This window comes from Peromyscus leucopus, chromosome 23 (genome assembly GCF_004664715.2).
Source record: "Peromyscus leucopus breed LL Stock chromosome 23, UCI_PerLeu_2.1, whole genome shotgun sequence".
Taxonomy (NCBI): domain Eukaryota; kingdom Metazoa; phylum Chordata; class Mammalia; order Rodentia; family Cricetidae; genus Peromyscus; species Peromyscus leucopus.
Window position 1 is genome coordinate 20,300,786 of NC_051082.1, and position 27,371 is coordinate 20,328,156.

The following is a 27,371-nucleotide window of genomic DNA, read 5'->3' on the forward strand; positions in this document are numbered from 1 at the left end:
TCTCACCCTCACAAACCTCTTCCACATTTACACACACACTCTCTTACACCCACCCCCATCACATTCTCACCCCTCACACATACACACACAGCCTGGGCTTGTCTGGCCACCTTTTGATGGGAAAGTCCTGGGAAGGGCTCAGCAGTTCCTAACAGACTGGTGTTAGGACCCAGGAAAGGCCGGAGTGGGACGGATATAAATAGAGGCGAACAAAGTTTGAGGCCCGCTGACATCACTCTGGCTCTCCACCCAAAGCCACGGCCTGGACTCTGGGCCAACGAGGTGTGGCGGAGCTCAGCTGCAGAAGGCGGCGGCAGAGACATCACTGAGCTCCAGGCCATGAGCTGAGCTCTGGGCTCCGACTTGAGACGGGAGGCAAGTGCCTGCCAGTCCCAGGCCCAGGACACGGACTCCTGAGCCTACAGGCACCCGGAGGAGGCCCTGGCCTGCCCAGCAGCAGCCAGGAGCTTGGGGACTCTGGTGGATCTAAGGAGAAGTGCTCACTCAACCCAGCGCTGCATCCAGCCTTCGGGTCCCTGAAGACTCCAGTTCGGAGAGGAGAATCGCCCCAACTGCTTGCAGGCCCTTATACGACACAAACTTTAGGGGACAGACTTGGTGACCAGAAAACCTGTGATGAAGATGTCCTTGTCCTCGGGAAGCTGGAGGTAGAGAGGCTCCCTGCAGGCTGTGGGGGATCCCACCGCCTGGTTCCCACCATGAGGGATCTGCCAGCACTGCCTTGCCGCTGGGTCTGGCTACTCTGGTCTTTCTGCAGCTTCCAGGTAATGCCCCAGGCCACCAAAGGCAGCTGGGCTATGTCTGTGGAGGATATCCCCATACTTACCCCATGATCTTCCCTTGCAGGTGTGTGACACCCAGCCCAGAGCCCAGGAACATCCAGGTAAGGTCCCTCCTTGCTCTGATGGCTGTATGCTTTTCTCCTTGCCTTTGGGGGTACACCAGAAACCACTTGTTTACCACCCCCTACATTGGGATCCTTAATCCCCAGAAAATACATTCTGTCCTTTGAGACAACAACCCTGCTGTGACCAATGTCTTCAAGCTGGTGATGAGGAAGCTGGCCCCTGTCCCAGCTGCCTCTTGCTCTAGGTCAGGTGCTGTCTTCTAATTAAGGAGACATGTCCTCCAGAGCAGAATGTCTTTTGCTCTTTGGACCACGCACTTGTGCCTACTTAGGGTCACCACCCTGGGAACTCTCCCTGGTGCCTCCAGCCTCATGGTACCATGGGGCTGTGCTCCCAAGGGACCCGGGCACCACTGTGTAGCATTTTTCCAATTGTGCTGGATATGCACAGTGGAGGTGGGTGGTGGGTGGGGGAGGCACCAGGACACTTGTCTCTGGCTGTTGTGGCTCCCCTTTTAGATGCACTTGTTCGGAAGTCTGGATCACAGCCCTGTTACAGACAGGGGGTTGCTCCATCTATAGTGGGGATGAATAGGAAGGGACTTGCAGCCCGCCCGTCCCGTGGCAGGTGCTCTGGGGCTAGGATTCTTGTTGAAGGTCAAAGGGGAATGTCTGACCCATTGCTGGGAAAGCCCGGTGGGTCAGGGCGAACAAGTCAGTGACTCAGAGCTCAGAGAGATGAGGGTTCCCGGCAGAACTGATCAACAGGACCAGTCTGCCTCCAAACAAGGGGCCCTGCCCCACCAGGGCTGGCAAGCCAACGTGGCAAGCATGGTGAAGGGCAGCAGACAGGATGTGGATCTGGAGAATATACCTGAAGCGGTGATAGGGAAAATTCTCCCTCCCTGCTGAGACCGGGGGCTGCCCGCCTGTACCAATAGGCATCATCAGTCAGTTGGACTTTGAATTGTGCGTATTGCTGGTCCGAGGGGAGAAAGCTTCAAGGGCCTTTTCCAGAATTTGACCTTTGACTGAGATTCTGCACACATCCACACGTGTCCACACAGACCCGTACCTGTCCGCACATGCTCACACATGTCCACACATGAGCAAGCATCCCGGACTCTGTAAACGTCAGTGGTGCCAGGAGACCTTGGTTCTGTGTAGACACCTCGCTCCTGACCTGATGTCGGGTAGAACAAAGTCTGCCCTGGTTGAGCACCCTCCGTAGAGGACCAGCAGCCATTCAGTTGTATCAGTCCATGTGCACCACAGATAACGAAGGCAGAGCCCGAGGGTGCCTGGAGCCTAGGCCAGGGATCCTAGGTGCCTCTCGAAGTCCCCGTCTAGCCTGAGAGGGCTTCCTTCTGGTCCTCATTCCCATCCTTAGTAGCTTAGTCCTTCTCCCTTCAGCTTCCACCGGCCACAAGGCACAACCCAAAGGCCATCTTCCCCCTGTCCCCTTCCTTCCTTCCTTCCTTCCTTCCTTCCTTCCTTCCTTCCTTCCTTCCTTCCTTCCTTCCTTCCTCCCTCCCTCCCTCCCTCCCTCCCTCCCTTCCTTCCTCCCATTTCTGTCCTTCATTTCTTTCATCCCCCCCCACTCTACTTCCTCCCGCTCCCAACATATTTTTGTCTTTTCTTACATTTTGGACTTTGGCTATTATTATTATTATTTTTTAAATAACATTCAGCCCTCTCTGCAAAGGCCTCCTTGGATCTCTTCTCCTGCCGCCAAAGCCTAAGAAGCTCCAAGGGAGACTTTAGGAAAACCTGATCCCTGACAGACAAGACACCTCCACCCATGAGAACCCTAGATGGGCGCGGGGTTGACACATGAGCCAGGGGACTGTCCAGACGCAGAGAGTGGGAGTCACTTGCCAAGGAAGGGAGTGGCCTTGGGATCGCCTAAAGTAGCTTAAGAAGGACACCAGGCTGGCGCCCTCGTGTCCACACTCACCTGCGCGGGCGGCCAGTCGATGGCAAGTCTGTAGCTGGAGTGGTTAGTTCAGGCTCACAGAAAATGAGATGACGCCATCTGGAGGGAGTTAGGGAACTGACACCTAGGCTCACCTAGCCGTGATAGTGATACAGGAAAGTCAAGTTAAGATGTTATCTTGCCTTATCCTGGCTCCAACCCTGTGCCTTCTGCACGAGGCAGGACTCAGAAAACAGTCACCAACCACCTTCCATGCCTTGTCTGTGTCAAGACAGGACTGTCATCCTGTAAACAGAGTCCCAGTTGAGGCTACCAGGCTACCCGCATTTTTCAGCTCCCTGTGTATAGGTGTCTACACTGGCCCAGGTCACCAGATAGCTTCTGGATTCTTGTATCTACCGTATGAGGGCACGCTTAGTTTTAGAAATCTCAAAAAACGGTATGAGGTCCTTTGGCGTGCCAACACCTTCTGAGTCTCCCTGTGGCTGTGACCATGGGCTGTCATTGCAGCAGAATGGCTGCAGTGAGAGCCCATTTAACCCAGGTTCCCACTCGATAGGGAAGCCAGGAGTAGAAGGGAGAATCCAGAGAGGAAACTGACCCCCCACACTCATCTGAGACCCTCTCACAGCCCAGGTCCTGATTCACAGCCCTCTGCTCCCCAGGACGACCTAGGACGCTCTGAGGTTGGTGGATCCAAACCCATAAATGGCATTCGCCAAGATTGCAGGCCACTTTGTAAAAGTTTATAAACATGCCCTTTTATAGACGATGTTTGTAGCGAAGGACTGGAAACTTGAGAAAAATTTCAAGCTGGGTTGTTACCTAGTTTCCTTCCAGGCCACTGGGATGCCGACTTCAGTCTAGCCCCAGGCTTCACGGCTCTACTTGGCATGTAAAGCAGGCAGCGACAAGTCATTATTTACGGAGTGGCTTACGAAGGACTTCTGCAACCTCTGGGTCATGGCAGGAATGTCATTCTCCATCTTTGCTGGGCCAGTCAAAAAATGATATGTATTCACAACGGAGTTTTTAAAAGAAAATTTTATATGGAGGCATGTTTTGCCTGCATGTATGTCTGCACACCGTATGTGTGCCTGATGTCTGTGGAAGTTGGAATACGGCATCAGATCCCCTGGGACTAGAGTTATGGATGGTTGTGAACTGACATGTGGGTGCTGGGAATTGAACCCATGTCCTTCGGCAAGAACAGGCAATGCTTTACCCACTGAGCCGTCTCTCCAGCCCCCATAATGGAATTTTTTTTAAAAAAATGTTTATTCCATAACAAAAACATGGAAATATAGCAAGTAGAGATTTCTCTAAGGGATGCTAGATTTATAAATATATTTTATGCATATAATTATATTCTGTGGTCATTCTATGTTTATGTTTAATTATATCCTGTCTAGTTGTTTTTATACTCTATCATTCATTCTACCTATATAGTTATGTTTTTAATTACTGACATTTAAAACGGGAGGCTGCAAATGCAGAAACCTGAATTTCACACACACACACACACACACACACACACACACACACACACACACACACACAGAGAAAGGCTGTAATTGGATACAGCGAATACAGGACACAGAGGAGATGCCCTCCCCACCCACTCAACCACCTTCAAAGATCAATCAAGCTGATGAGGCAGAGAAAAGACCATGACCAAAACATGGAGTCCCACCCTGAGAAAACAGAACACGATGTGTTGGAATTGGGAAACTTTGCTAGGGGGAGTAGAGACCCAGATTCAAAAGAGGCCGCTATGGAAAAACCTGGGAGGCAGTGTTGCAGACCACAGAGACAGCCAGGAAATGAGCTTTGGATGTCCGAGGCCAGCTGCAGAGGCTGAGAGACCAACTTTTCCACCAGGGAGAGGCTTCCGTGGTGTCCTGCTAGCAGAGGCCAAGGGAGCATTCCATAAGGGAGGTCCCTGACCCCAAGGGGGCCAGGCTGGGAAGGGGAGAGGTCAGAGACATGGAGGATTGGGAGTGTTGATGCTCATCTGTTTCTCTCTCCCTCCCTTCTGCCTCTCTCCTCAAAGCAAATTGATGCTGGATCGGTGGAACATTAGATACGCGTGAAAAAGGAATTCTGAAGAACTGGCTTATAGTTATGTTGTAGACTAAAATCCTTTCTCCCTCTTCTTCCTTCTTTCTTCTCTCTCATCCCCTCCTTATGTTTCTCTTTCTTTGTCCTCTCTCTTCCTCCTTCCCCTTCCTCCTCTTTTTCTCTGCCTTCTCCAGGCCATTATTTTCAGCCCCTGAGGTCGTGTTCCCTCCTGAGACCTGCCTGCCATCCCTGTGGGAGTCTGAGGCAGCCATGTGACTAATGGCAACAGGCTAGTCACCTTTATCTTTTTCCACAAAAGAATGAGGCTGTATCACTCTTACGAAACTTAGAGGACCGTGGGCAATCCTGCTCTGTTGGGCGTTTAGGGAACCTGTGGGCTGAGTCTAACCCATCTTATTAATACCACACGATTTTAATAAAAATAATAATAAAAACTGGTGAGATTACCAAAAATTTCAAAATCCAATGGAAAACATCTGCGTTTCTGACTTATCTTTCAAAAGCGGGACGCCTTGAGTCAGCACCATGGTAGACGCCTATCTCGCCAGCACTCAGAGGCAGAGGCAGGACCACTGTGAGTTCATAGTCAGCCTGGTCCGCCAAGGGAGGAGGTCTTGTAATAAAATGGAAATGAATTAGGGAGCTGATTGCTGGGAAGGAATAATTGTCTTGCTCTCAGCATCCCTTAGTTGCCTGTAGTTCTTCGTCTAGGGTTGGGGCGCCGTGAGATTTCCCCCTCCCACGTTGGCATGGCTATTGTGGATCCTGTTGGTCTTGTTTGTGCAGTCATATTTTTGAGGAATCATGGTGCAGGCTGCCCTGTCATTTCTAGGAGCTATAGTCTCACAGCAGATTTCCTGCTCCTCGGGCTCTTAGAAATTTCTCACCTTTCCCTTCTGAGATATTTCCTGAGCCTTACATGCGGGAGTTGTATTGCAGATATATCACCTGGGACTGGGTTATTTGAAATGATCATTACAAATAAAAATAAAAACAGGGAGACCTGTTGATCCCAGGTGAACCTTCACACAGTGTGACACTGGTCTGGTCTAGGATCAGACAGGCTGGCTGCCCTTGCCTGCCTGCGCTCTCCTGCTCCAAGGCTGGCCACCGCTTGGAGTAGACTGATCTGGCCTCTGGCCTGGCTCGTGTGCCCAGCCATCTGGCTTGTTAACCACCTAGAATGTCACCCTCCTCCTCAGGGCTCACCTGACCCCACACTACTTCCTCTCAACCAGCCTTGTCCCCCTGACTTCCCATGTGTAGACAGATTCATGTTGCAGTCAGAGGACAATGGGAACAATGTGGGTGCTTTGTCCTGTCTCGGGGTTCATGCCAGCACTATGGTGACAACATGCTCAAACCTTTCATCCTGTCTCCATTGCATGGGCTGGTTCTGGGGTGACTCCATACCTTCAGCCTTTCTGCTCACAACTGGCTGTCGCCTTGTTCCCTAGAGATGGCGGGAGGGACACTGTCCACGTGGCTTTAGTGGCAGAGGTGGATTCTGAAGACCCAACAGTTGCTCTTTGTGAAATAGATGTTCCTTCTGCTTCCGATATTTCTCCCACATGAATTGAATAACAAGCCCATGAGGGTTTTTAAAACCGAATATCCTCAGTTTCTGGGCTTAAAAAAAAAAATTAGAGGTTGAAAATGAAGGCTTTGTATTTTTGCCTCTCTGAGTTCCGGCATCTCACAGCTGGAGACTGCCCAGCACTGCTTCCTGGCTGCATGTGGGAGTTAGGCCTTGATTAATTTCCTTAAGCCCCACTGGAGGACTTTTTCTGTTTTTGGCTTGCATTTGGGAGTTGCGTGGGAACACGGAAGGGCCAGGAGAAAACCGTGAAGGTTAATATCTCCAATTCGACAGGATTCAGAATCATCTGGGAGGCAAAGCTCTGGGCATGCGTGTGGGGAATGATCTAGATTGGACTGATTGAGGTGGAAAAACTCACTGTTGTCGTCTGATTGCCGTGGCTGTGATAAAACACTTTGACCAAACGCAACGGTAAGGGGAGAAAGGGTTTATCTGGCTCACACTCCCAGGTCACAGTCCATCACTGAGGGAAGTCAGGGCAGGAACTTAAGCGGAAACCATGGAGGACACCGGTTACGGCCTTGTTCTTTGACTCAAGCTCAGGTAGCTTTTTTTTTTCTCCAGTTTTTCGAGACAGGGTTTCTCCGTGTAGTTTTGGTACCTGTCCTGGATCTCTCTCTGTAGATCAGGCTGGCCTCGAACTCATAGAGATTCGCCTGGCTCTGCCTCCCGAGTGCTGGGATTAAAGATGTGCGCCACTACTGCCTGGCTCAGTTAGCTTCCTTACACAGCCTAGTGAATGGTGCTGCCCACAGTGAGCTGGGCCCTCCCTTATCAATTAGTAATTAAGATAACCACCCCCAGGCACGCCCAATTTGATCTAGACGATTCATCCATTGAGGCTGTTCTCTCAGAGGACTCTAGGCTATGTCAAGTTGATAGAGCTAATGGGAACACTCCCTCTAAACATACACAGCACCATCCTGTGGATAAGGATGCTACACTTAGGACAAAGTGAGCTGAGCACCAGCATCCATTTTTTTCTTTCTGACTGTGGACAAAATGTGACGAGCTGCTCATTTTCTACCACGATGAACTGCAGCTTGAAACTGTGAGCCTAAAGAAAACCTTCCTGGATTTGCTTGTGACAGGGCATTTTATCACATCAGGTGTAAAGGAATCAAGACACAAACTGGCAAATGTAGCCAGCAATCTGAACTTCAAGAGATAGGGTATTTGGTACCCATCAAGGTGACGTACTTAGCTGTCATCTAGGATTATGATGTTAATGCTTCCCCAAGATGATGCCCAAGGCTGCTGTGGTTTTGAAGGTGGGATTTAACAGTGTTTTGACAAGGAAGGTGGTCAGAGGCTTGGTGAACAGGAGGCGTCAGTGTTGTGACTCTTCCTTCTCATTTCTCTCCTTTCTTTCTCTCCTTTCTCTTCTTTCTCTCTTTCTCTTCTTTCTCTCTCTTCCTTCTTTCTCTCTCTTCTTTCTCTCTTTCTCTTCTTTCTTTCTCTCTTTCCCTTCTCTCTTTCTCTCTTTCTATTCTCTCTCCTTTCTTTCCTTTCTTTTCTCTCTCTCTTTCTCTCTTTCTCTCTCTCTTTCTCTTTCTCTCTCTCTCTCTCTCTCTCTCTCTCTCTCTCTCTCTCTCTCTCTCTCTCTCTCTCCTTTTTTCAGACAGGGTTTCTCTGTATAGCCCTGGCTGTCCTGGAACTCACTCTGTAGACCAGGCTGGACTCAAACTCACAGAGATCCACCTGCCTCTGCTTCCCGAGTGCTGGAATTGAAGGTTGTATGCCATAATGCCTGGCTATCTCACCTTGATTTTTTTAAAAATTTATTTGTTTTAGGGTTTTTTTGCTTTTTTTTTTTTCTCTTCAAGACAGGGCTTTTCTGTGTATCCCTGGCTGTCCTGGAACTTGATTTGTAAACCAGGCTGGCCTTGAACTCACTGAGATCTGCCTGCCTCTGCCTCCGGAGTGCTGAGATTAAAGGTGTGTGCCCCCACCACCTGGCTTATTTTAATTTCTTTTGAGACTGATTCTTACTCTGTAGACTAGGCTGATCTGGAATTCACTATCCCCCTGCCTCACCTTCCCTAGTGCTGGGATTGAAGATCTGTACTACTATGCTTGGCTAAATTATTTTTTATTATTTATTATTTTTAATCAGTAGCTTTTCTTTTACATTTACCTATTTCTCTGTGTGTGTCTGTGTCTGTGTGTCTCTCTGTGTGTGGGCATGCCACAGTGTGTATGTGGAGGTCAGAGGGCAACTTGAAGGAGTTGGTTCTCTCCTTCCACCCTGTGGATCTGGCAATTGAACTCAGGCTGGCAGACTTGGTGGCACACACTTACTGAGCCATCTCACTGACCCGCCTTATTTTGTATTGGTTCCTGAAAACACGGAACCTGCCATGTCCGTGGTACACCACGTCTTCTCTTGGTGTGGACACACACTGTGAGATCAGGGTAGACTTCCATCGCCATAGACATTTATCATTCTTCATGGTAAAGATACCCACCTTTCTTTCAGCTTTTTTTTTTTTTTGTCTTTCAGAGACAAGGTTTTGCTCTGTGGCCCAGACTGGCCTCAAATCCCCAATCCTCCTGCCTCAGCTTCCTGGGAATTTAACTGACTCTCTTTGCTAGCTTTTGAGATTCGTGGGACATAGCTCCTCTCTGTAGTCAATCCCCTGTGAAGCAGAACAGCAGAGATTCCTATCCCTGTCTAGCTACAATGTGGTAAAAATTGTTGAGATAGATAGATAGATAGATAGATAGTTAGATAAATAGATAGAGAATGTGTATGTGTGTGTGTGTGTGTGTGTGTGTGTGTGTGTGTGTGGCTAGGCATGAAGCCTAGGGTTTTTCGCATGCTAGACAAGCATTCTACCAGCAAGCTGTGGACCCAGCTCTTTTAAACGCCACTCCATGTCAACCCATGTCATTCTCCATCGTTCCTTCGGCTGCTCACCAGCTCCCTTCACGTACATACATGCTGATTATTTAGTCAGCTTTCCCTGGATGAGCATCCAGGCCGCTCTCTGGTGTTTGATCCTGTGGGAACATTCCACAACAAATACTTTTGTATACAGGTCTTTGATCACACATTTTAGAGCCTCTGGAGTATAAATTCCTAGGAAAAGAGTTACTTCACCAGAGAGAACGTGTCTTTAACCTCTGCAGAGACTTTGCCAAATTGTCTCTCTGGAAAGGCCAAACCGATGCTGACTCACTCTGAACCTCTGTCAGAACTGACCAGCTTCACACATCTGGCCTCTCGGTGGCCATTCCAACCGGAGAAGGCTGACTGTCCTCTGTAGTCTTTACAATCCTGGAATGCACTGAGCAAGGTTGGGAGGGTGAGCTGCTTTAAAAATAGTTAAAAAACAGTTTGCATGCCTTTTTCCTTCAACTGTGTTACTGTGCCTAAGCGTTCTGTTGATTTCCTTCTCATTAATAGGTTTTTTCTCTCTTTCTCCTTCCTTCTTTCCCTGCCTCCCTCCTTCCCTCCTTTCCTCCTTTCTCTTCTGTCTGAGGATTGAATCCAGGTCCTCACACATATTATGTGAACACTCTACCACTGAACCATATTCCTGGCCCACAGGAATTTTAATAATACAGTAAGTAAATTGAATACATCTTAAAAAGAAGTCAATGTGTTTCTGTCGTAAATACTTCGAGCACGTTGCCTCAAAGTTTTTTTTTTCCGGTTTATTTCCTATATAGAAATTTTCAAAATCGGCTAAATGTAAAACCTCAGAAAGCTTCTATTTATTTGTGTATTTATTTGAATCAGGGTCTCGCGCAGCTCAGATTGACCTGGAACTCACTATGTCATGGAGGCTGGCTTTGAACTTCTAACCCTTCCACCTCCCAAGAGGGAGGGAAGGATGTGTTGGAGTTGGGGTGATGGAGATGAGGGAGCGCTGGGTAGTTCACGGACGGCTACTTCAAAATGTCATAATTGTTATAATTGAAGGGCAGAGAGAGTCCCCTAAACCCTAATTACATGCGGGCACAAGGCACAGGTCACCGTACCTGGCTCACCTTTTTCTTTTTCGATTGGATCTCACTATGTAGCCCAGGCTGGCCTCAAACACAGAGATCCCCTTGCCTCTGGCTCCCACACTGAGATTAAAGCCACGTACCACCCCACCCCAGCCTCTAGCTCAGCTTCTACGTCACACTCACATTTTGAACCATCAGAAGTATTAGTGAGGTAAGGTCTTATTTTTTTCCCAGATGCCTAGCTGACTTCAGTGCCTGTGGTGAATAGATCTTTGGTTTAAAATGCCACTTTTATCACAAGCCAACTGTCTCTATGTAGTAGAGCCTCCTGAGGCCTTTCTTCCCACTGAACATCTGTCCACATGTGTGGTACACAACGTCCTCTCACTGCATCCTCCATGCTTGTCCCTAGCTCCCCTCAAGACCTCTGCAATTCCGTTCATGTCCAAACCTGCTTCAAGTAGACCACCACCTCCGCCTTAAACCCCCCCGCCGATGCGGCCTCCACCAAAGGTGCTCTTATTAATTTTGCGTCCACTTATTTCTAGATCCGTGACTCTGAACTATTTTGTTTATTTTTATGTTTCTGGGCTGTGTCTAGGAGAGCCAGCTAACTATCTAGCAAGTGTGGTACATAATGTCTCCCAAAGAGCTTTTCTTCATCTGTATAAACATCTCGAACCGCCTTCATAAAACATGTTCTAAGCTAAACGCACGGTATCTTGACCTCGGTCGGTAGGCTCCCAGAGTCATACCGCCGTGAGAGTGTCTACCAAAAGGGATATCATCAGCGTTATATATCACCACCCCATCCCTGCGTTTCAGATTTAGATAAAGGCGAGTTGTCGAGAACAGAGGAACTATCAGCAAGGTAATATGAGGTCGCACCTGCAGACGGTCGTAGCTATCAAGCCAAGTTATAGTAACACAAGAACTCAGCGCAAGCCTGTCCCAAGGCCCTTGCCAACCGCGACTTATGCAATCTAACTCATATTGAACTGATTCAATATATCTAGGGGAGGACGGGGTAGTGAGTGCCCCTCATGGCCTGTAAGTCTTGTGGAATCTTTGCGGGATGGGGCAGGTGAGACAAGCAGGCGAGTGAGAAGAGGTTACTGGTTCAGAAAACGAGCAAGGGAGTGTTGTGCTCCAGAGGGCCATATACTCTCAGGCACACACGGCCACCTTCTCACACTGTGAATTGTCTATTTCATGAACTACAGTGCGTTCAGTTCTAATGTAGATGCTCGAAAGCTTTATCAGATCCGATTTTGCCTACTAACTATGCGTCCACTCAAGTAACAACAGCACCAAATTCATATGTGTGGCACAACTTGTCTTGACCTGTGGTTGCCCACACTACATGAGGTCGAGTGAGTGACTACACAATAGCCAGTAATAGAGATTCGATTTCGTACCGACGATTGCACGGGGGCTTTTGTTTCCGCGTTGACAGTCTAACGGCGGTGGCGAGGTCCCAACGTTCCCCCTAGTCTTAGGCGTTATCCTGCTAGCTGCATCCGAATTATAACGAAGAACTAGCCATATATATAGATTCTAATTGCAAAGTAGAGCGTGGGTTTATGAGCTCTTAGACACCAGGGCGCGTGCTATTGATACATCATAATGCACTTTTACAGCCACAAGGGTTGCACCGCGCCTCGGTAGCTATCATTTCACGCGACGCAGGCTCACCACGGTTTTCAAATCTCCATACTGAAAACATCAGATAACACAACACAAGCAATATCTATCATCTACCACAAAGTATATCCTTTATCCTATCACACTAATTATTATGACATGTTAAACTTATTTTGGTATCGCATGTTACTCTATACTAAGAGGGAATTTGCTATCCAAGCTGAGCTTCTGCTCCTATACTGGCCCTTGGGAAAACGTGGGAGGATCCTTGAGCTTCAGGACAGCAACTGAGTCGTGTAGCACCAAGGAGAACGAGAGAGCAAAGAGAGAAAACGCTTGCCGCTGTGGGATAGGCTGCCTCCGTAGAGGCTGCGTGCTGGGCACTCTGGAGAGAGGGAAAAAGGACTCTAGGCATGCCCCAGGCACGCATATGGGAGCTGGAGCAAATGAGATGAGGCGATCGCTCTGGTTCCACTGATAGTCGACTGTGCAAAAGGTTGGTTTTATTGACGACCCCCAATATATTACATTGTCTAATATAGACGGGCAGAGAGTTTCCTAAACCTTAACATCAGTGTTACAAAAAAAACCTCCCTCTCTCTGAGAAATCTCATTATACTAAGTGACAAGTAGTAAGTTCACACTTACATCGATTGGCGAGCTTAAAAGAAGCAGGACTACACTCCTTTATTAATAACATTGAATTTCAAAAGTTGTTTCGGTTATCTGGTGCTGAGGTGGGATGCTTTTCGCATGCTAACTTATTTCCACATGTTATCAAAATGCTTCTTGCTGGCGGCGTTCCGCTTCAGCGGGGTCACCTTAGGGCAAATTCGCTCGACCCTCACATTTACTAAGAGAAGCCGCCTTCCAAAAGTATCTATCCACCATCTAAGTGCTCTGGGGTAAACCTACAACTGCTAATTTTCATACCTGTTAGTCTTGCATCACTTGTATACATATATCCTGCTCTGTAATATTCTGATTATTTACCCAGGAGTTCGCCTGATCTTCTTGACACCTAGAGTACTGCCCTGAACTGAACAACATCCATTCTAATCAGGAGAGCATGCGCAAAGGCTATATAGCAAGACCCACATGCCCGTTTGTACCACACATTACATGACTCATCTCAACGAAGACACCCTGGTGCTTTTCTGTGTCAGCCTCCTTGTAAAAACAATCCTGCCCGTCGAGGAACTGAGCCCAGTCTCAGTCCAATCATTCTTTTTATGTGCTTGCTCCTCTGTTGTTGTTTTTCAAGACAGGTTTTTTATATCTGCTGTAGTTTTGTGCGTGCCTGTTCTCTATCTTCTCTGTACGACCAGCTGCCTGCGTTAACGCACAGAGATCCTACTGCACTCGCCTTGTCCTTGATGCTGGATTAAAGCGTAGCCAACCACCAATCGATCTTTAATGGAATTCAAATTGCTCCCCGACAACCGTGACACAGACTGCCTTCTGTGAATAGGGCAACCTGCGTGAAGTCCACGGGCAGCCTCCCATACCTGGCCAGTTTCTTAAGACGTCAGCCATCCAAAGACCTTAAGGGATTGGCAATACTGCGCCAGCAAGCGCGATGAGTGAGTCCCACTAGGGACAAGAAGTTGTGAACAGCTGCCTATAAGCTCTGAAGAACGTGTGAGACACTGACAGTAAGTTTACGCGAACAACAAGCTGGTCACTGATATGCGTGCTATTATTGGATCTTATTAGCACGAGGTCACACTGGTCCGAAAAGTCATAAGGAAATGGCACTGTTTGTGAATCTCCTCTCTTCCGATCCGTCACAAGACTACATTAAGTACACAACACTGCGGATCAAAACACAGCCACATAACCCCAGTAAGATGTTCTTCCTGCTGTTAACTCCAACTTTGAGAGCGTAGGGTATGCGCAGTCAGGAGGTTGTGATTACATAGACTCTCACTGAGACTACAGACCACTAATACTGCGGAACCTCAGGACAAGTATATACTGGAGCATGCGTGTCCATCCACAAGAATCCTTTTCTTTTTTTTTTTAACGTTATTTGAATACAGGTACATGTGCATAAGTTTGAAGGTCTCCACTTTAATTTTTATCACTGCACTATAACATAGGCATGCCTACGAGTCTAAAACACTGAAAAATGAACATCAGAATGTGTCAAGCGCTACTGACGGCGCGTGCACTGCGACACACAGACTATACAAAACGAACACACACACACACACACACACACCACGACACTCTCTCATGGCATTGTTCCCGAGATAGGGATATACACAAAGTTGTTGCCAGCTGCAAATGAAATTTCGAAACAAACAACTCGTCGTGGATGTGTTGAGCAAAGATGCCTCAGCCACCTGTCGTGCCCATATCTCTCCACTCACTTTGATGCGACTCAAGGTCTAAGCCACAGTGGATCACATTAAACCCTTCTGATCGAAGAAGCGCTTTGCGCAGGAAACGGGCTCTCCCTGAAGAAGACACGGACTGGTGAAATCGAAGAGATGGACACAGATGGGTCCTCGAGTCTCGAAGGATAGTTTACAGTAAGTAAAGGTGCTTGCTGCCAAGCATCTTAATCGAGGATCGGAGTTCGATTCCCGAGATTTCCATGGACTAGCACACAGAGTTCAGAATCCAGAAGAATTCATATCCCGTGAGCGTGGACAGCCGTTGCAAGTCTCAGGTAGAGCTCACATGGTATGACCCACAAGCCCCGTATTCTCTAAAATAGAAAAAGAGTTAAGAGGGATAATGGGTTAGATAGTGTGCGATAAAGGCACTTGACACATCGATTCCGGAAAGATCTGTGTTCAATACTAAACACAGGCACCCACATGGAAGAATGCCGAGGAAAAAAAAACTGAGCACTCGTACACCTCAAGAATTGATCCTTCTGACCTTTATCATAGACAAGGCTGTGGTAGTAGTATCATATTGCGACATGCTCATAGTGATGTGTATACGATGTATGCTGATGACACTGTGTGCGCACAGTATGGTCACGCGACAACAGATAACATGTGTTATTTCTAAAAACCGGAAAATCGTAGCAAACTAAATGTTGTGGGATTTTTTTTATTTGGAAATTTAAGGAAAAAGTAAACTAAAGACAAAAATCTCTCCGATAGTCATAGATAGCATCTGCCAAAGCTAAGGGGTCTTTGGAGCTTGTGTTTGACTTGGAGTTGTCACGTTAGTGAGACATATCTAAAAGACTTCAGCCCTGTTGGTAATAGTGGTCTAGTGCCTACCGACTGCTTCTGTTGATCTGTAAATCACTCGCATGCGCTCCCTATCGTGGGCTCTCCCATGTGGTAGGGGATCTGTCTAACACAGCTTGCCAGGTTGCGTCCCTCACCTGCACACATCTGTTGACATTCATAATTCATAGCCCTCTAGAAGACCATTAGAGGCCCCATGAACTCACACAAAGAAACTTTATATCTTTTTCACTCAACAGCATGCGTGCAATGTGAGTTAAAAGGATTAAGAGGCTAACCAGCACTCAAACTCCGTAGATAAAGCTAGATGCCTCCACTATAGAGTATTTATAATACATACACCACAACACACAACACAATATACCAGTACTGTCCCTAACCCCAGTTCTTAGGTATCTCATTCTTTTCCTGTCCTGTGTTGATGAATTCATTCGGAGTGTCAATCAACTATTAGGATACCATGTGGCCTTCCGTTGATGTAATTAGACATAATATTCATTAATAATTTATACTTCATCTGATCAAGTCCCTCTCAGTTCCTTTCGTTGAGTTTGTGAAAAAACACCCTGGAGGTAGCATTCGGTTTCAAATCGAGAGCACTAAGTTGTATGTCACTATGTTGAGTGTGCGTCTATGACATTGTGCGTGGAAAGACTCCTACACTCTGTTATTTCTGCGTGAAACACGCCCAAGTATGTCCTCCTCATTCCTGTCAGGTTAAATTTTATATAGCCCCGTCTCCCAGCTGCTTTAGGGCGTCCACCTGCTTCTCAAAGCATAATAAAAAGAATCACAGAATAGACATATCCCTGTCGTGTCTGTCGCCATATGGAACACCCGTCTACCCCCAGATTCGCATCCAAACACCAGATGACAATCAGCGAAGTCTCCTTACTTAGCAAGGAACTTCCTCAGTGACCACGCCCCTTGCCTAAACGCCTTGGACTCCTCAGGCATCTGTTCTAGACAGGCTTGCTTTAAACAAACAGTGGTGGCTGCAACCATGTTATGACTTCCCTGTTTGATGCTGAGCGCTATCCTTCTAGCTTGGTCTACTAGATCTCTTACTCCGTCTTACCTCTTCTATACTATCAGATGTGTTTGTGCGCTATCTATCAAGCTGGGTGGCTGGCCCCTGAATCCTCCCTCTCTTCTACCATTTCTAGGTTGCCTTCCCACAAAGTTCTGGTGTCTATTAGACGCAGAACAATCTGTATCTGGCGTCAGGCTCCAGCACACTATCCTCTTCCACCTGAGCAACCGTCATCCTAGAGGCTTGTTTGGCTCTGCGCGAGTTACGGTACACCAATTATTAAGTATTTACGGGTCGAAGAGCGCGCTATACCTGAGTGAAGCAATCTGCATGGCCCTTCCACAGGAGTTGAGAAACGCGAATTATTGAAGCCAAGTCACACCATTGATATGTCGCTGTAAAGGCACCACGACTTCTCTGGTTGTGCTCCACTGTACCCAGCACTGCCATATATCGTGCTTCACAGCACAGACTTGTTTTTCACACAAGATGTGTGGATCTATGCACATTCAAACTAATATTCCAAAAACATGCTGCCCGTTCAACAATCCACTGAGTCCCTTTCCCGCAGTGTGTCTGTACTCTAACTCCTTTGAGCTCCGATTTTATTGAACTGGACATGAAGTTACCAACCCTATTCTCGATCTATCTATTCCTCAATGCTACGCACTCATCTCGGGTGGGATAGTCGTCTTCGCCTGTGGTTCTGGCTCCTGGGTGAGTTTCTGCGTTGAAAGACGCGTGAGCCTTACCGCAAATAGGTTGACGCACCCAACTGATATTATCTGTCTCACTGGGAATTCTGTGAGTCCACCTGTCTCGCATGGAGTCAACACTGCCCAAGATGGACCCAACCTCTTCACTTTGGCGAGCCTGTCGGCTTTTAGCCTCTGACACCATCTTGCTTCTAGAGCCTGCGGGACGTGCCTGGAGCTTATAGTCTGAAGTACAAAAACCCATTTCGTTGGGTGGTAGGCGGAGACCTATGGGGCCAGAAGGTAAGATCCCCTTCCCTCCTGGTTGTGTTGTGACAATGGGCTTGGGCGCTTGAGCGAGAATTAGTCCGTCCCCATTGTCGGCTGCGTCACATCACTCATGCGGTGTCTTCTCTTGGGTCGTTACGCCATTCTATGCCGTTATGCGAAACCACACACCTCACACTGTAGACCATTCTCCTCACCAAGCCAAATTTGCTGCATAGTGTTCTCACTTTCTTGACCAAATACTGACTCAAGTGCTACTTTTCTCAACCTGTCTCCAGCGACTGTCGGTGTGCGAGCTCTTATCCGCGGTTATGCCATTATCCCCGTCACGTGACATATAGTGATAGACCCTGAAGTAATCAAAGGACTGCCGGTCATAACATGAAAGTATCAAAATATGATAAAGAAATCTCACAACCTTCGTGTCATGCAGGTAACAATATAAAAAGAAAATGTAACGTGTTGTGGTCCAGGTGCAAGCGTTTGAAAATATGGATTAACGTCAAGAAAGAATACAGAGCACAGAGATGCTGGAGGAAAAGGCACACAGGCTTCATAGGTCTTGAGGGAACGCCTCCCCATGACAAGCCGAATGTGTCATATCAGAGCAGCAGGAATGTAGGGAAAGACTGCTATCCCTAAATGCACATACCATTGTTGAGAGTCCTACGTTCACAAATTAGATCTCAGCACAGCAAAAACAAGCAGTCACCAATCTTTACCGTACAAAAAACACTGAAAATGGAGTGTCCCCCCTCCCCGTGTTTCGAGCACGAGTCAGGGGTATAATGCCTCAGTCTGCCAGCTGCGCCCTTTGCAAATATCTGACTGTAGTAGCCAAGGATTGAACTCCCTGATACCTCCATGCCCTCGAACTAGTATCAGAGTGCTGAGAAGATTAAGCAATAGTACAACGCGAACCACCGAATGCTTGGAGAGAAACTTGGAGTTTATTTCAAAAGATGACATGCACATTTGTTTCTTTTGTGGGGTCGAGTGAGGTGAGGCTGCATCAGCCGTTGGAGTAGAATGTCTAACCCTGCCCGGATTTCTTGAACCGGAGACACACCGATTCAAGATTCAGATTTTAAAAAACGTACAAGCTGCGGAAAACAAAAAAAAATAAAATATACAAAAAAAAATACTAGCTAAGGTCGTCTTTCAATCCCACTTCCATCAGCAATTTCTGACCTTAGCGTAGGCGATTCATGAAAAACATCCTAAATTGGAGCACATTTTTATATAGGACACTTAGCGAGTGGTCCCACGTGTGCAATCAGAACAGGATGAATGCCTGACAGTTACCCTAGGAGCCGCAGTGATTCCTTGGAGCTCGAGAGCATGGGAGGTGAACATACCAGTGACTGGGGGGCAATTGGGGCACAAAGCGCTGTTCAGATATTGGTAGCTATGTCCTACTGGCTCGTGCCATCTAATGCCTCTAGCACATCATCTAGATTTCTCTCCCTTCCAGAATCCTAGCATCGTGCTCCCATGATTTAATCGAAATCTTTCTTAAAACTAGATTCTATTTTCCTACAAGCAAGTCATTCTACGTTCTTTAGGGACCTATGCATGCTCTGTCACTCAGTTTATACTCTGGTGCGGCGGAGGAGGATCGTCAGATACATTCATCCTATTAAGTGCGAGCTTAAAGAACCTAACTCGACCCTACCACAGAATGGAGTCGAAGAACTCATTGTGTGGCTTTCCAGTCATCTTAAGATTAGAACAGAGTTTAAATCACTCACGATGGTGACCCCTTGGCTCAGCACTGCATCAGGTCCACGTGACAGGAAGTGTTGCACCCAGCCAGTTATACGTGTGAGCAGGGCGTCCAGATCTTGAATGCACAGTTGGCCAGTAGCCGGAAGGACATACACTATCAACCTCCCTGTTCCTACCCAGGTTGCGGCAGTCACCTGGGTAATGCTCATTCTGATGCATAGCGAGAGCCCATCACCAATCATTTCTAGAGTCTTCACTTGTCTGTCTATAAAGCAACCACCTTGCTTTGGCTGTGGGACACACCAGCCACGCATGACACATGACAAAACAAGGTCACCGAATGAGCTGTGTTGGAGACTGGGGTGTGTGGCTCTCCCGGATTGCTGTTGGCAGGCCCTTCAGGGACTTTCCGAATGGAGCTGTGGTTCCTCCTGGGTCTGGATGTGGCTCTAAAGCTGAGGTTGCATACACAGAGAGGACCAGCATGCTTCAGTGAGTAGCCAGCAAGACCGATCTGCAGCTGTGGCCTCATACTTAAATAATGAGAGTGCTCCATCCAGAAAGTTCAGCGTGAGGCAGGGGTGTGAGTGGCGTTCAGGGTTCAACAGTTGACAAATATGTCAGTTACAATATTGTTGCATTAAAATATAGGTTATGCTGACCTGTCATTAATAGGAGGGTAATAATTTATTCCCTAACACTTTAACTTATGAATCATTCACACCCTCACTATCAATAATTAAGTACTAGTGGATGCGATTACTGTGGGGGAATAATGTGTGACATTAAGCATGCATTATGAAGGAAGATAGCCCTGCGAACTCAATTTGTAAGTTGCTTATATAAGTCTGACATGTGTGTTTAGTCTCCTGGTGGCAACTGGGTGACTGACATGTCCATTTCCTTTCTTAGATATCATGGAAGGGAAGGTCAACAAAGGTATTTACCTCAAGGAGGAGAAGGGTGTGACATACCTCTACTATGGCAGCTTCAAGTCATCCTGCATCAGCAACCCGGCCCAGTGTGGACCTGAGGGTGAGTTGGGGCTGAGATGTATGCTACCCTACTAGTGGCGCATGTGAATAGAGTGAGTATGTGTGTGCGCATGCGCGTGTGTGTATATGTGCATGGGCACGTGTGTGTGTGCGCGTGTGTGCACGTATGTGTGCATGTGTGTGCGTGTGCGTGTGCGTGTGTGTGTGTGTGTGTGTGTGTGTGTGTGTGTGTGTGTGAGCAGTAAATGTGCCCATGCTCCAGAGACAGTCACTGGGTGTCCTCTTCTATCACTCTGTGCTTCATTCTTCTGAGATGGAGTCTCTCATCGGCCCTGGAGCTAGGCTCACAGCTCTAGCAATCTTCTAGAATCCTCCACCACAGCATTGGGGTTATAGGTGAAACTTACCATGCCTGGCTTCTTCTTCTTCTTCTTCTTCTTCTTCTTTTTTTTTTTATGTGGGTTCTAGACATCTGACCTCAGGTCCTTATACTTACGCAGTGAGCATCATTCCCTGCTTTATCATGTTCCCATCCGAAGAGAACAGGCTTCTTATCAAATGCAATGTGTGTGAAAAATGTCAGATGCAAGTTGGGAAGAGGGAAGGGCTGCAGCCACTTGAATGCAGTCCCCTGTCCTGGAGACAGAAAGTTAGGACATGGCCCTACAGAGCCAGGAGATCAAAATATCAAACCTTGTAGAGGAATGGGGGACACCCCACTTTAAAACACAGCCGCTGAGATAGATGTCACTCGGGCTGGGCTGGGGCCCGGCACTTGTGGGAAGGAAATTGATGGTGTGGCTCTCACGGCGTTATTTCTGGATCTGGGATGTTGATGACAGGTCAGGCCTGGCAGAGCAGGGTGTGCCTGTTAACCCTCAAACCGGGTTCACTTCTTATGTGTTCACTGAGGGTGGCTGGGTGGGGGCTGGACCCGTTCCAGCCTATGACCTGTGGCTGGAACTCATGACAGGTGTGTCAAAGAGAAGGCAGACGCCCTCTTCTCCCCTTGGAGCCTGGGCCACATTTGAATCCTTTGGGGGACATTGTCCTCTGCCCCCCAAGGCCAGCTTCATGCCCTTTTCCTCAACCTATTCACCCAATTAATGCTGTCTGCAAGGGCACGGGTGTGGGGCCATCCTCCAGAGCATGGGCAACCTGTCAGCGGCCACAGCCCGGAAGCAAACTGACTCCTCCCCCAGTAGTCACCAAGTGTCAATAGTGCCCGAGCGAGGAGTGGGACCTCACCAGCCCCTCCTCAGCCTGTGTCGGAATGTTGACTGACTTGATGTTGTATAAGTGACCACAGCCGCCTTGAGCTTGTGAAGACAACGGCCGCGTCATGTCCAGAAGACAGCATTTCCTAGCACTTCTCCCACCCTCCGGCTCTTATATCCTTCCTGTCTCCTCTTCTGGGATGGTCCCCAGGCCCTAGAAGGGTTGATACAGATGTCCCGTTTAGGGATGAGCACTCAGTGGCCACGTAGTCACAGCACTTTGAACAGTTACGAATCTCTGTGTCAACCACTGCCCACTGTCAAAAGAAGCTCCCCTGACCAAGGTGGACAGGAGCACTGAATCCATGGGTGTAAAGAAAAATATTTGGAAGGTAGCTTGATCACGTGTCCATCTATCAAAGCAACGGTAGTAGGTTTCCCACCGAAGTCTATGACTTCCTCAACCACACGCTGTTGACCAAGTTTACAGTACCAAGGCATGAATTCCTTCCTGGGTGCGGGCATCAGATCTAATTACAAGCTGGTTGGTTACCTCCTACCTGTCATGCCGCTACTGTGTGCCAGTGAGCACATCTTACCTGGCAGACCAGTATTTTGTCATGCAAGGTCTAGCAGTGAATAAGATCAATGATTACTTTTTGTTCCCAGTGGCCCACATAATACCTTCCAGCACTGTGAAAGCTAGCCAGCAAAGAAGTTTTCAGGTCAGTCCTTGCTGGATTTCTCTCCATCCTGTAACCAAAGTATGTGCCTTACCATCTAGTGATGGTAGGGAACCCAGCCATAGTAAGTTGCTTCAGGGGTCTCTGGGGCCACTCTGACCAATATATAACTTGTAGGGAGGGTGTCCATGCCTGGCACTGAGATTTTCACTTAGGAACTCATAACTCGGGCTAGGCAGTGGTGGCACACATCTTTTAATCCCAGCACTCAGGAGGCAGAGCCAAGCGGATCTCTGTGAGTTCAAGACCAGCCTGGTCTACAGAGCGAGTTCCAGGACAGTTACCAAAGCTACACAGAGAAACCCTGTCTTGAAAAATATCTTCTGAGAGCCTCATTGTTGGCCTATGCAGGGCATTTCCATTCAAATTCCTTTTTAAAATTATGTATTTTAAGTAGCCAACAAAGTAGTGACTTTCCACAAGTATTTTTCACATATCTTCAGTCTTGGTTAACTCACCCCCCTGCCCCCCCCCCCGTTCCTGCTTAACCCTTTAACCCCAGCATCCCCCACCTCCGCTTTCACAGCCCGTATGTTCGGGCCTCTTCCCCTCCCCTTCCCATGGGTCCTCTCTGGCTCCTCTACAGACATTCAGAATTAAACACACAAATCTGGAAATTCAAAGCCAGGATCTGCGTATGAGAAAGGACGTGAGACATTATGTCTTTCTACACCGGGGTGACCTCACTTACTGTGATGTTTTCTGCTTCCACCCATTCTCATGCAAATTTCATGATTTCATTCTTTTTTTTTTTTTTTAAACAGCTGAATGAAATTCAGTTGTGTAATAAAAGTACCACCTTTGTATTATCCGCTCAGCCGCTGATGGACATCTAGGATGGTTCCATTTCTTGGCTATCATGTATAGACCAGCCATGTCTCTGTGGTAGGATGTGGAGTCCTGTGAGTAGACGCCCAGAGGTGGTATAACGAGGTCACAGGGTAGTCCTATTTTTAGCTTTATGAGAAACTGTGGAGCAATTTTCAGGTCAAAGTGTCAAAGTCTTGGTGTTTGCTAACCTATAGCTGGTCCCCAGTTCAATCGGCCATCAAAACACACCAGGCTATTCCCCCCACCCCCACCCCCACCCCGCCGCCGCCGCCGCCGCCGCCGCCGCTCCATTTCCCTTTCAAGAATTGGAGGAACGCACCTCACACATGGTTTTATGTTCTGGAGATCCAACTCAGCGCTTCATGCATGTGTTTGCTGGCCTTCACGCTAGGCCAGCATCCCACCAACGGAGACACACATGCAACCCAGCGCATCAGCCTCAGGGAGCTGTCTGTCTCACAGAGTACCCATGTGGGGAAGCTGAGAGCAGGAAGGGCCTCTCTGGGGATCTGGGGAGCTACCTGTAGACCTTGGGCTCTGCTCCATACTGCCTTTGCTTGGCAAGTGCCTCTCTGTCAGACCGCCTGTCCCTGTGTGGCAGCTCTTCCATAAGCCGTGGTGACTGATGGTGGGATGCTGTCACATCTCCTTCCTACTCTCTGGCACTGTGGGGGACTCTGTCTGGACCACCCGCTGGTTCTCTGAGGCCTTTACTGTGTTCAGCACAAGGCAGCACTCGTAGTGCGTTTACGGAGCAGGCGCAGCTGGTCTGGACGCCCCATTGATGCGTCTGTCTAACTCAGTACATCCCTGACAAGGGGCTGTGGAGAGATTAGGATTTACTGATCCTAACAAGAGCGAACTACGGAACCAATGTGCTGTGCTGGGCTCACTATTTTCCCCTTCAGACTTCCTTCTCTGGGTTGATGATCTGAGCGTCTGACAGGTGCTCCTGTGGGCACATCGTGAATCTTTCCAGACCGTGGAGACACAGACTGATGTTTCAATGAGGGCTGTGGCAGACGGGAGTCATTACTTTGCAGGTTGACTGAGCTAAAACGAGCTGCTTTGCTGGTAGAGTTCACGACCCACTTTCTTCTTGTCCTGGTCCAGCACTATACTGAATTTTTAATTTTTATTCTTATTACCTAACACTCTATTGAATTTTTTATTTTTATTTCTCTTCCTGGGCAGAGGTACATTTGGCGGAGACAGCATCGTTTTGCGTTTTCAGTTGAGTGAAAGGATTTTTTTTTAAAGCAGCAACGTTTTTGGGGGTTGGGTGGGGAGAAATGACTTCCAGGAGTCTTGCTGGAGACACATTTCACAACAAAAATTCCACAGCGCGCCTTGTTCATTTCCATATGAAACTGGCTGTTTCTGAGTGCGGCGGGGTGGGTGGGAGTGGGGCAGGTTGCCATCTGATCCTGATGGAGGAAGGATGGGAGGGAGAGATCTAAGTGCCCTCCTCCACAGCTAGAGTGACCTGGACCTCAGCAGCATCCTCCAGCCTCTGCGCTGCCTCCCACTGTCACCCTATCCTAGTGTTGGAGACCTCACAGGATCACTTTCCTGAGCAACCCAAGGATGCCTCTTGGATTCTACCCAGAGCTCCCAGAGCCCCAGAGAGGTCTGGGACCTCCCTAGTATTTGGAGGTTCTTAAAAAACAACAAAGCCGCCGGGCGTTGGTGGCGCACGCCTTTAATCCCAGCACTCGGGAGGCAGAGCCAGGCGGATCTCTGTGAATTCGAGGCCAGCCTGGGCTACCAAGTGAGCTCCAGGAAAGGCGCAAAGCTACACAGAGAAACCCTGTCTCGAAAAACCAAAAAAAAAAAAAAAAAAAAAAAAAAAAAAAAAAAACAAAAAAAAAAAACAAAGCCTTGATCAGTTTGGGAGGCAGCTAGGCAGTGGGACCAAGTCCTGTGCTCACTGCATGAGTTGGCTGTTTGAAACCTGGAGCTTATGCAGGGACACTTGGCTCCGTCTGGGAGGAAGGGACTGGACCTGCCTGGACTGAGTCTACCAGGTTGATCGCAGTCCTTGGGGGAGGACTTGTCCTGGAGGAGGTGGGAATGGGGGGTAGGCTGGGGGTAAGGGGAGGGGGTGGGAGGGGGGAGAATAGGGGAACCTGTGGCTGATATGTAGAACTGAATGGTATTGTAAAATAATATATATATATACAAAGCATAGTTTTGAGCCAGGCATGGTGACACATACCTTTAATCCCAGCACTTGGGAGGCAGAGGCAGGTAGATCTCTGTGAGTTTGAGTTCAATCTTGTCTACATGGTGAGTTCCAGGACAACTAAGGCTACAAAACAGCCCAAAGCTTCTCTCTCTCTCTCTCTCTCTCTCTCTCTCTCTCTCTCTCTCTCTCTATCTATCTATCTATCTATTCCCATGGCCAGACAACTAAGCAAGTGCTCTACCACTGATCTACATCTTCCACTCTTCTTTTACATCTTAAATTTTAAAATTTTTTTTATGTGCATTGGTGTTTTGCCATGAATGTCAGGTCCCCTGAAACTGGAGTTACAGACAGTTGTGAGCTGCCATGTGGGTACTGGGAATTAAACTTGGCTTCTCTGGAAGAGCAGTCAGTGCTCTTAACCACTGATCCATCTCTCCAGTCCCCCCCTCCTTTTTTTTTTTACTTTTTATTGGGAGACAGGATCTCACTAAGTTGTCTAGCATTGTCTTGAACTCACTATGTAGCCCAGGCTAGCCTTGAGCTTATGATCTCCCTGCCTCAGCCTTCCAAATAGCTGAGATACAGACCTGCACCACCATCTTTGACTGGCTTTTATTTATTTTTTTCCATTTTTTTCATGTGTATGTATGTATGGGTGTCTACATGTATGTGTGTGTGTGCGGGCATGTGGAGGCCCAAGGTTGGTGTCAGGATTCTCCTTTAATTGCTCTTCCACTTCATTTATTGAGGCAAGGTCTCTCAATTAAACCCAGAGCTCATGGATATGGTTTGTCTTGCTGATCAGCTTGCTCTGGGGACTCTCTGAGTTTCAGTCTTCTGAGGCTAGAGTTATAGACAGGCTGCCATGACTGTGCGTTTATGTGGGTTTATAGAGATCCATATTCCAGAAGTCACAGTTGCCTGACAAATGCTTTCACCACTGAGCCATCTCTGGACTCTTGACTTTCATCTTTGATCCACACTGAGCGATAATGTGTTTTATGGGTACTGTATGTCACATCAACACCTATGTGCTTAAGACTAACCTGCGCAGGGCAACTCAAAATCTGTCATCACAAGAATTTTTCAGTCACTCATCACTTTTTGGGGAACATTCAAAATCTTTAGATTCCTCTTAGGTAGAAAAAAAAATAAGGGAAAAATTCCAAGCCAAGGATAGAAAACTTGTGCCACACCTCCCATGCTTGAGTGAGTCATATGGGGACTTTGAAACCAGAAGGCATGAGGCAGCAGTATATCACGAGACCTTCAAAAGACTCTCACATACCAACCCATAAGGCCTTGCAGCAAAGATGGCTGGCAAGGAGACACCAATGCATATGTCAGAGGCAGTGGTCTGGTAAGCCTCTCTACATGACCTCAATTTGTTGATAACAGCTAAAGTGAATTTGGTGCCATTTATATTAATAAGGCCAAAGCAAATGTCCCCACTCCTCCTTGTACCCTGATCCATGGTGGCCTATTATGATCAGCCCTGTGGGGAGATCAGCTTGAGTCACGGACACTCCGTCACCTCCCTGGCCAGGTGGGAGGAGCCAGACAATCATTTTATGTCTACCTTTCACATAGAGTCCAGTCGGTGGCCAGCTTAACATACACGTGCGCATACAAACACACACATACGGTGTGCACGTCTGCTAAGGGAAGTGGGCACAGGTTACCAGAAGCAAGAAAGCTATAGTATAACCTCAGGGATGTCTATAACCCCTGGGTGCCTCCCACCAGGTCTGTGCTTGATGGACCTGAGTGAAGGTGGGCCCAGACCTGCCTGTGTGCATGCCAGACACTCTTGGCCATCCAGAGCCTGGCTGGTCAGCTATATTCTCTCTGCATCTGAGGATGAAGGGGTCACATCCCCTATGACCTGACTCATTCATGATGATGTTTGTAGCATCATAGGACCACATAGTCCACATGGGGTACCACCCTCATGCCAGCGTAGGAGCCGGGATCCAAACTTATTAGGATAAACATAGGGGAGAAAGTTGTTTTTCTTTTAGCTCAAAATTCCAGGTTATAATTTACCATTGTAGGCCAGTCAAAGCAGAAGGGACTTGTAAATCTGTCCCGCACATCACATCCGCAGTCAAGAGCAGAGAGAGAATGAATATATGCCTGGGTTGTTCTCAGCCACCTTTCTCTACTCTTATACGGTCCAGGACCCAAACCTAGGGAATGGTGTTGCCCACAGTGCTCTGGTTCTTCTCACACCAATTAAAGTAATCAAGACAGTCCCTCACAGGCACGCTCACAGACCAACCTGATCTAGATAATCCTCTACTGCGACTCTTTCCACCAGGCCGTTTTAGGTGGTGTCAAATGGATGA

General features: G+C 47.9%; 1 protein-coding gene across 1 annotated transcript in view; it reads left to right on the forward strand.

The window, feature by feature from the left end:
* The first annotated feature begins 236 nt into the window (after window positions 1-236).
* Window positions 237-27,371, forward strand: part of Adgrd1 (adhesion G protein-coupled receptor D1) — a 127,053-nt gene continuing 99,918 nt past the window's right edge. Inside the window, exons 1-6 of the mRNA XM_037198519.1 lie at window positions 237-785; window positions 868-931; window positions 16,469-16,602; window positions 17,247-17,333; window positions 17,597-17,648; window positions 19,959-20,081. Of these exons, the coding sequence (XP_037054414.1) occupies window positions 720-785; window positions 868-931; window positions 16,469-16,602; window positions 17,247-17,333; window positions 17,597-17,648; window positions 19,959-20,081 (526 nt within the window). The 5' untranslated portion in view covers window positions 237-719. The remainder of the gene's footprint in view (window positions 786-867; window positions 932-16,468; window positions 16,603-17,246; window positions 17,334-17,596; window positions 17,649-19,958; window positions 20,082-27,371) is intronic.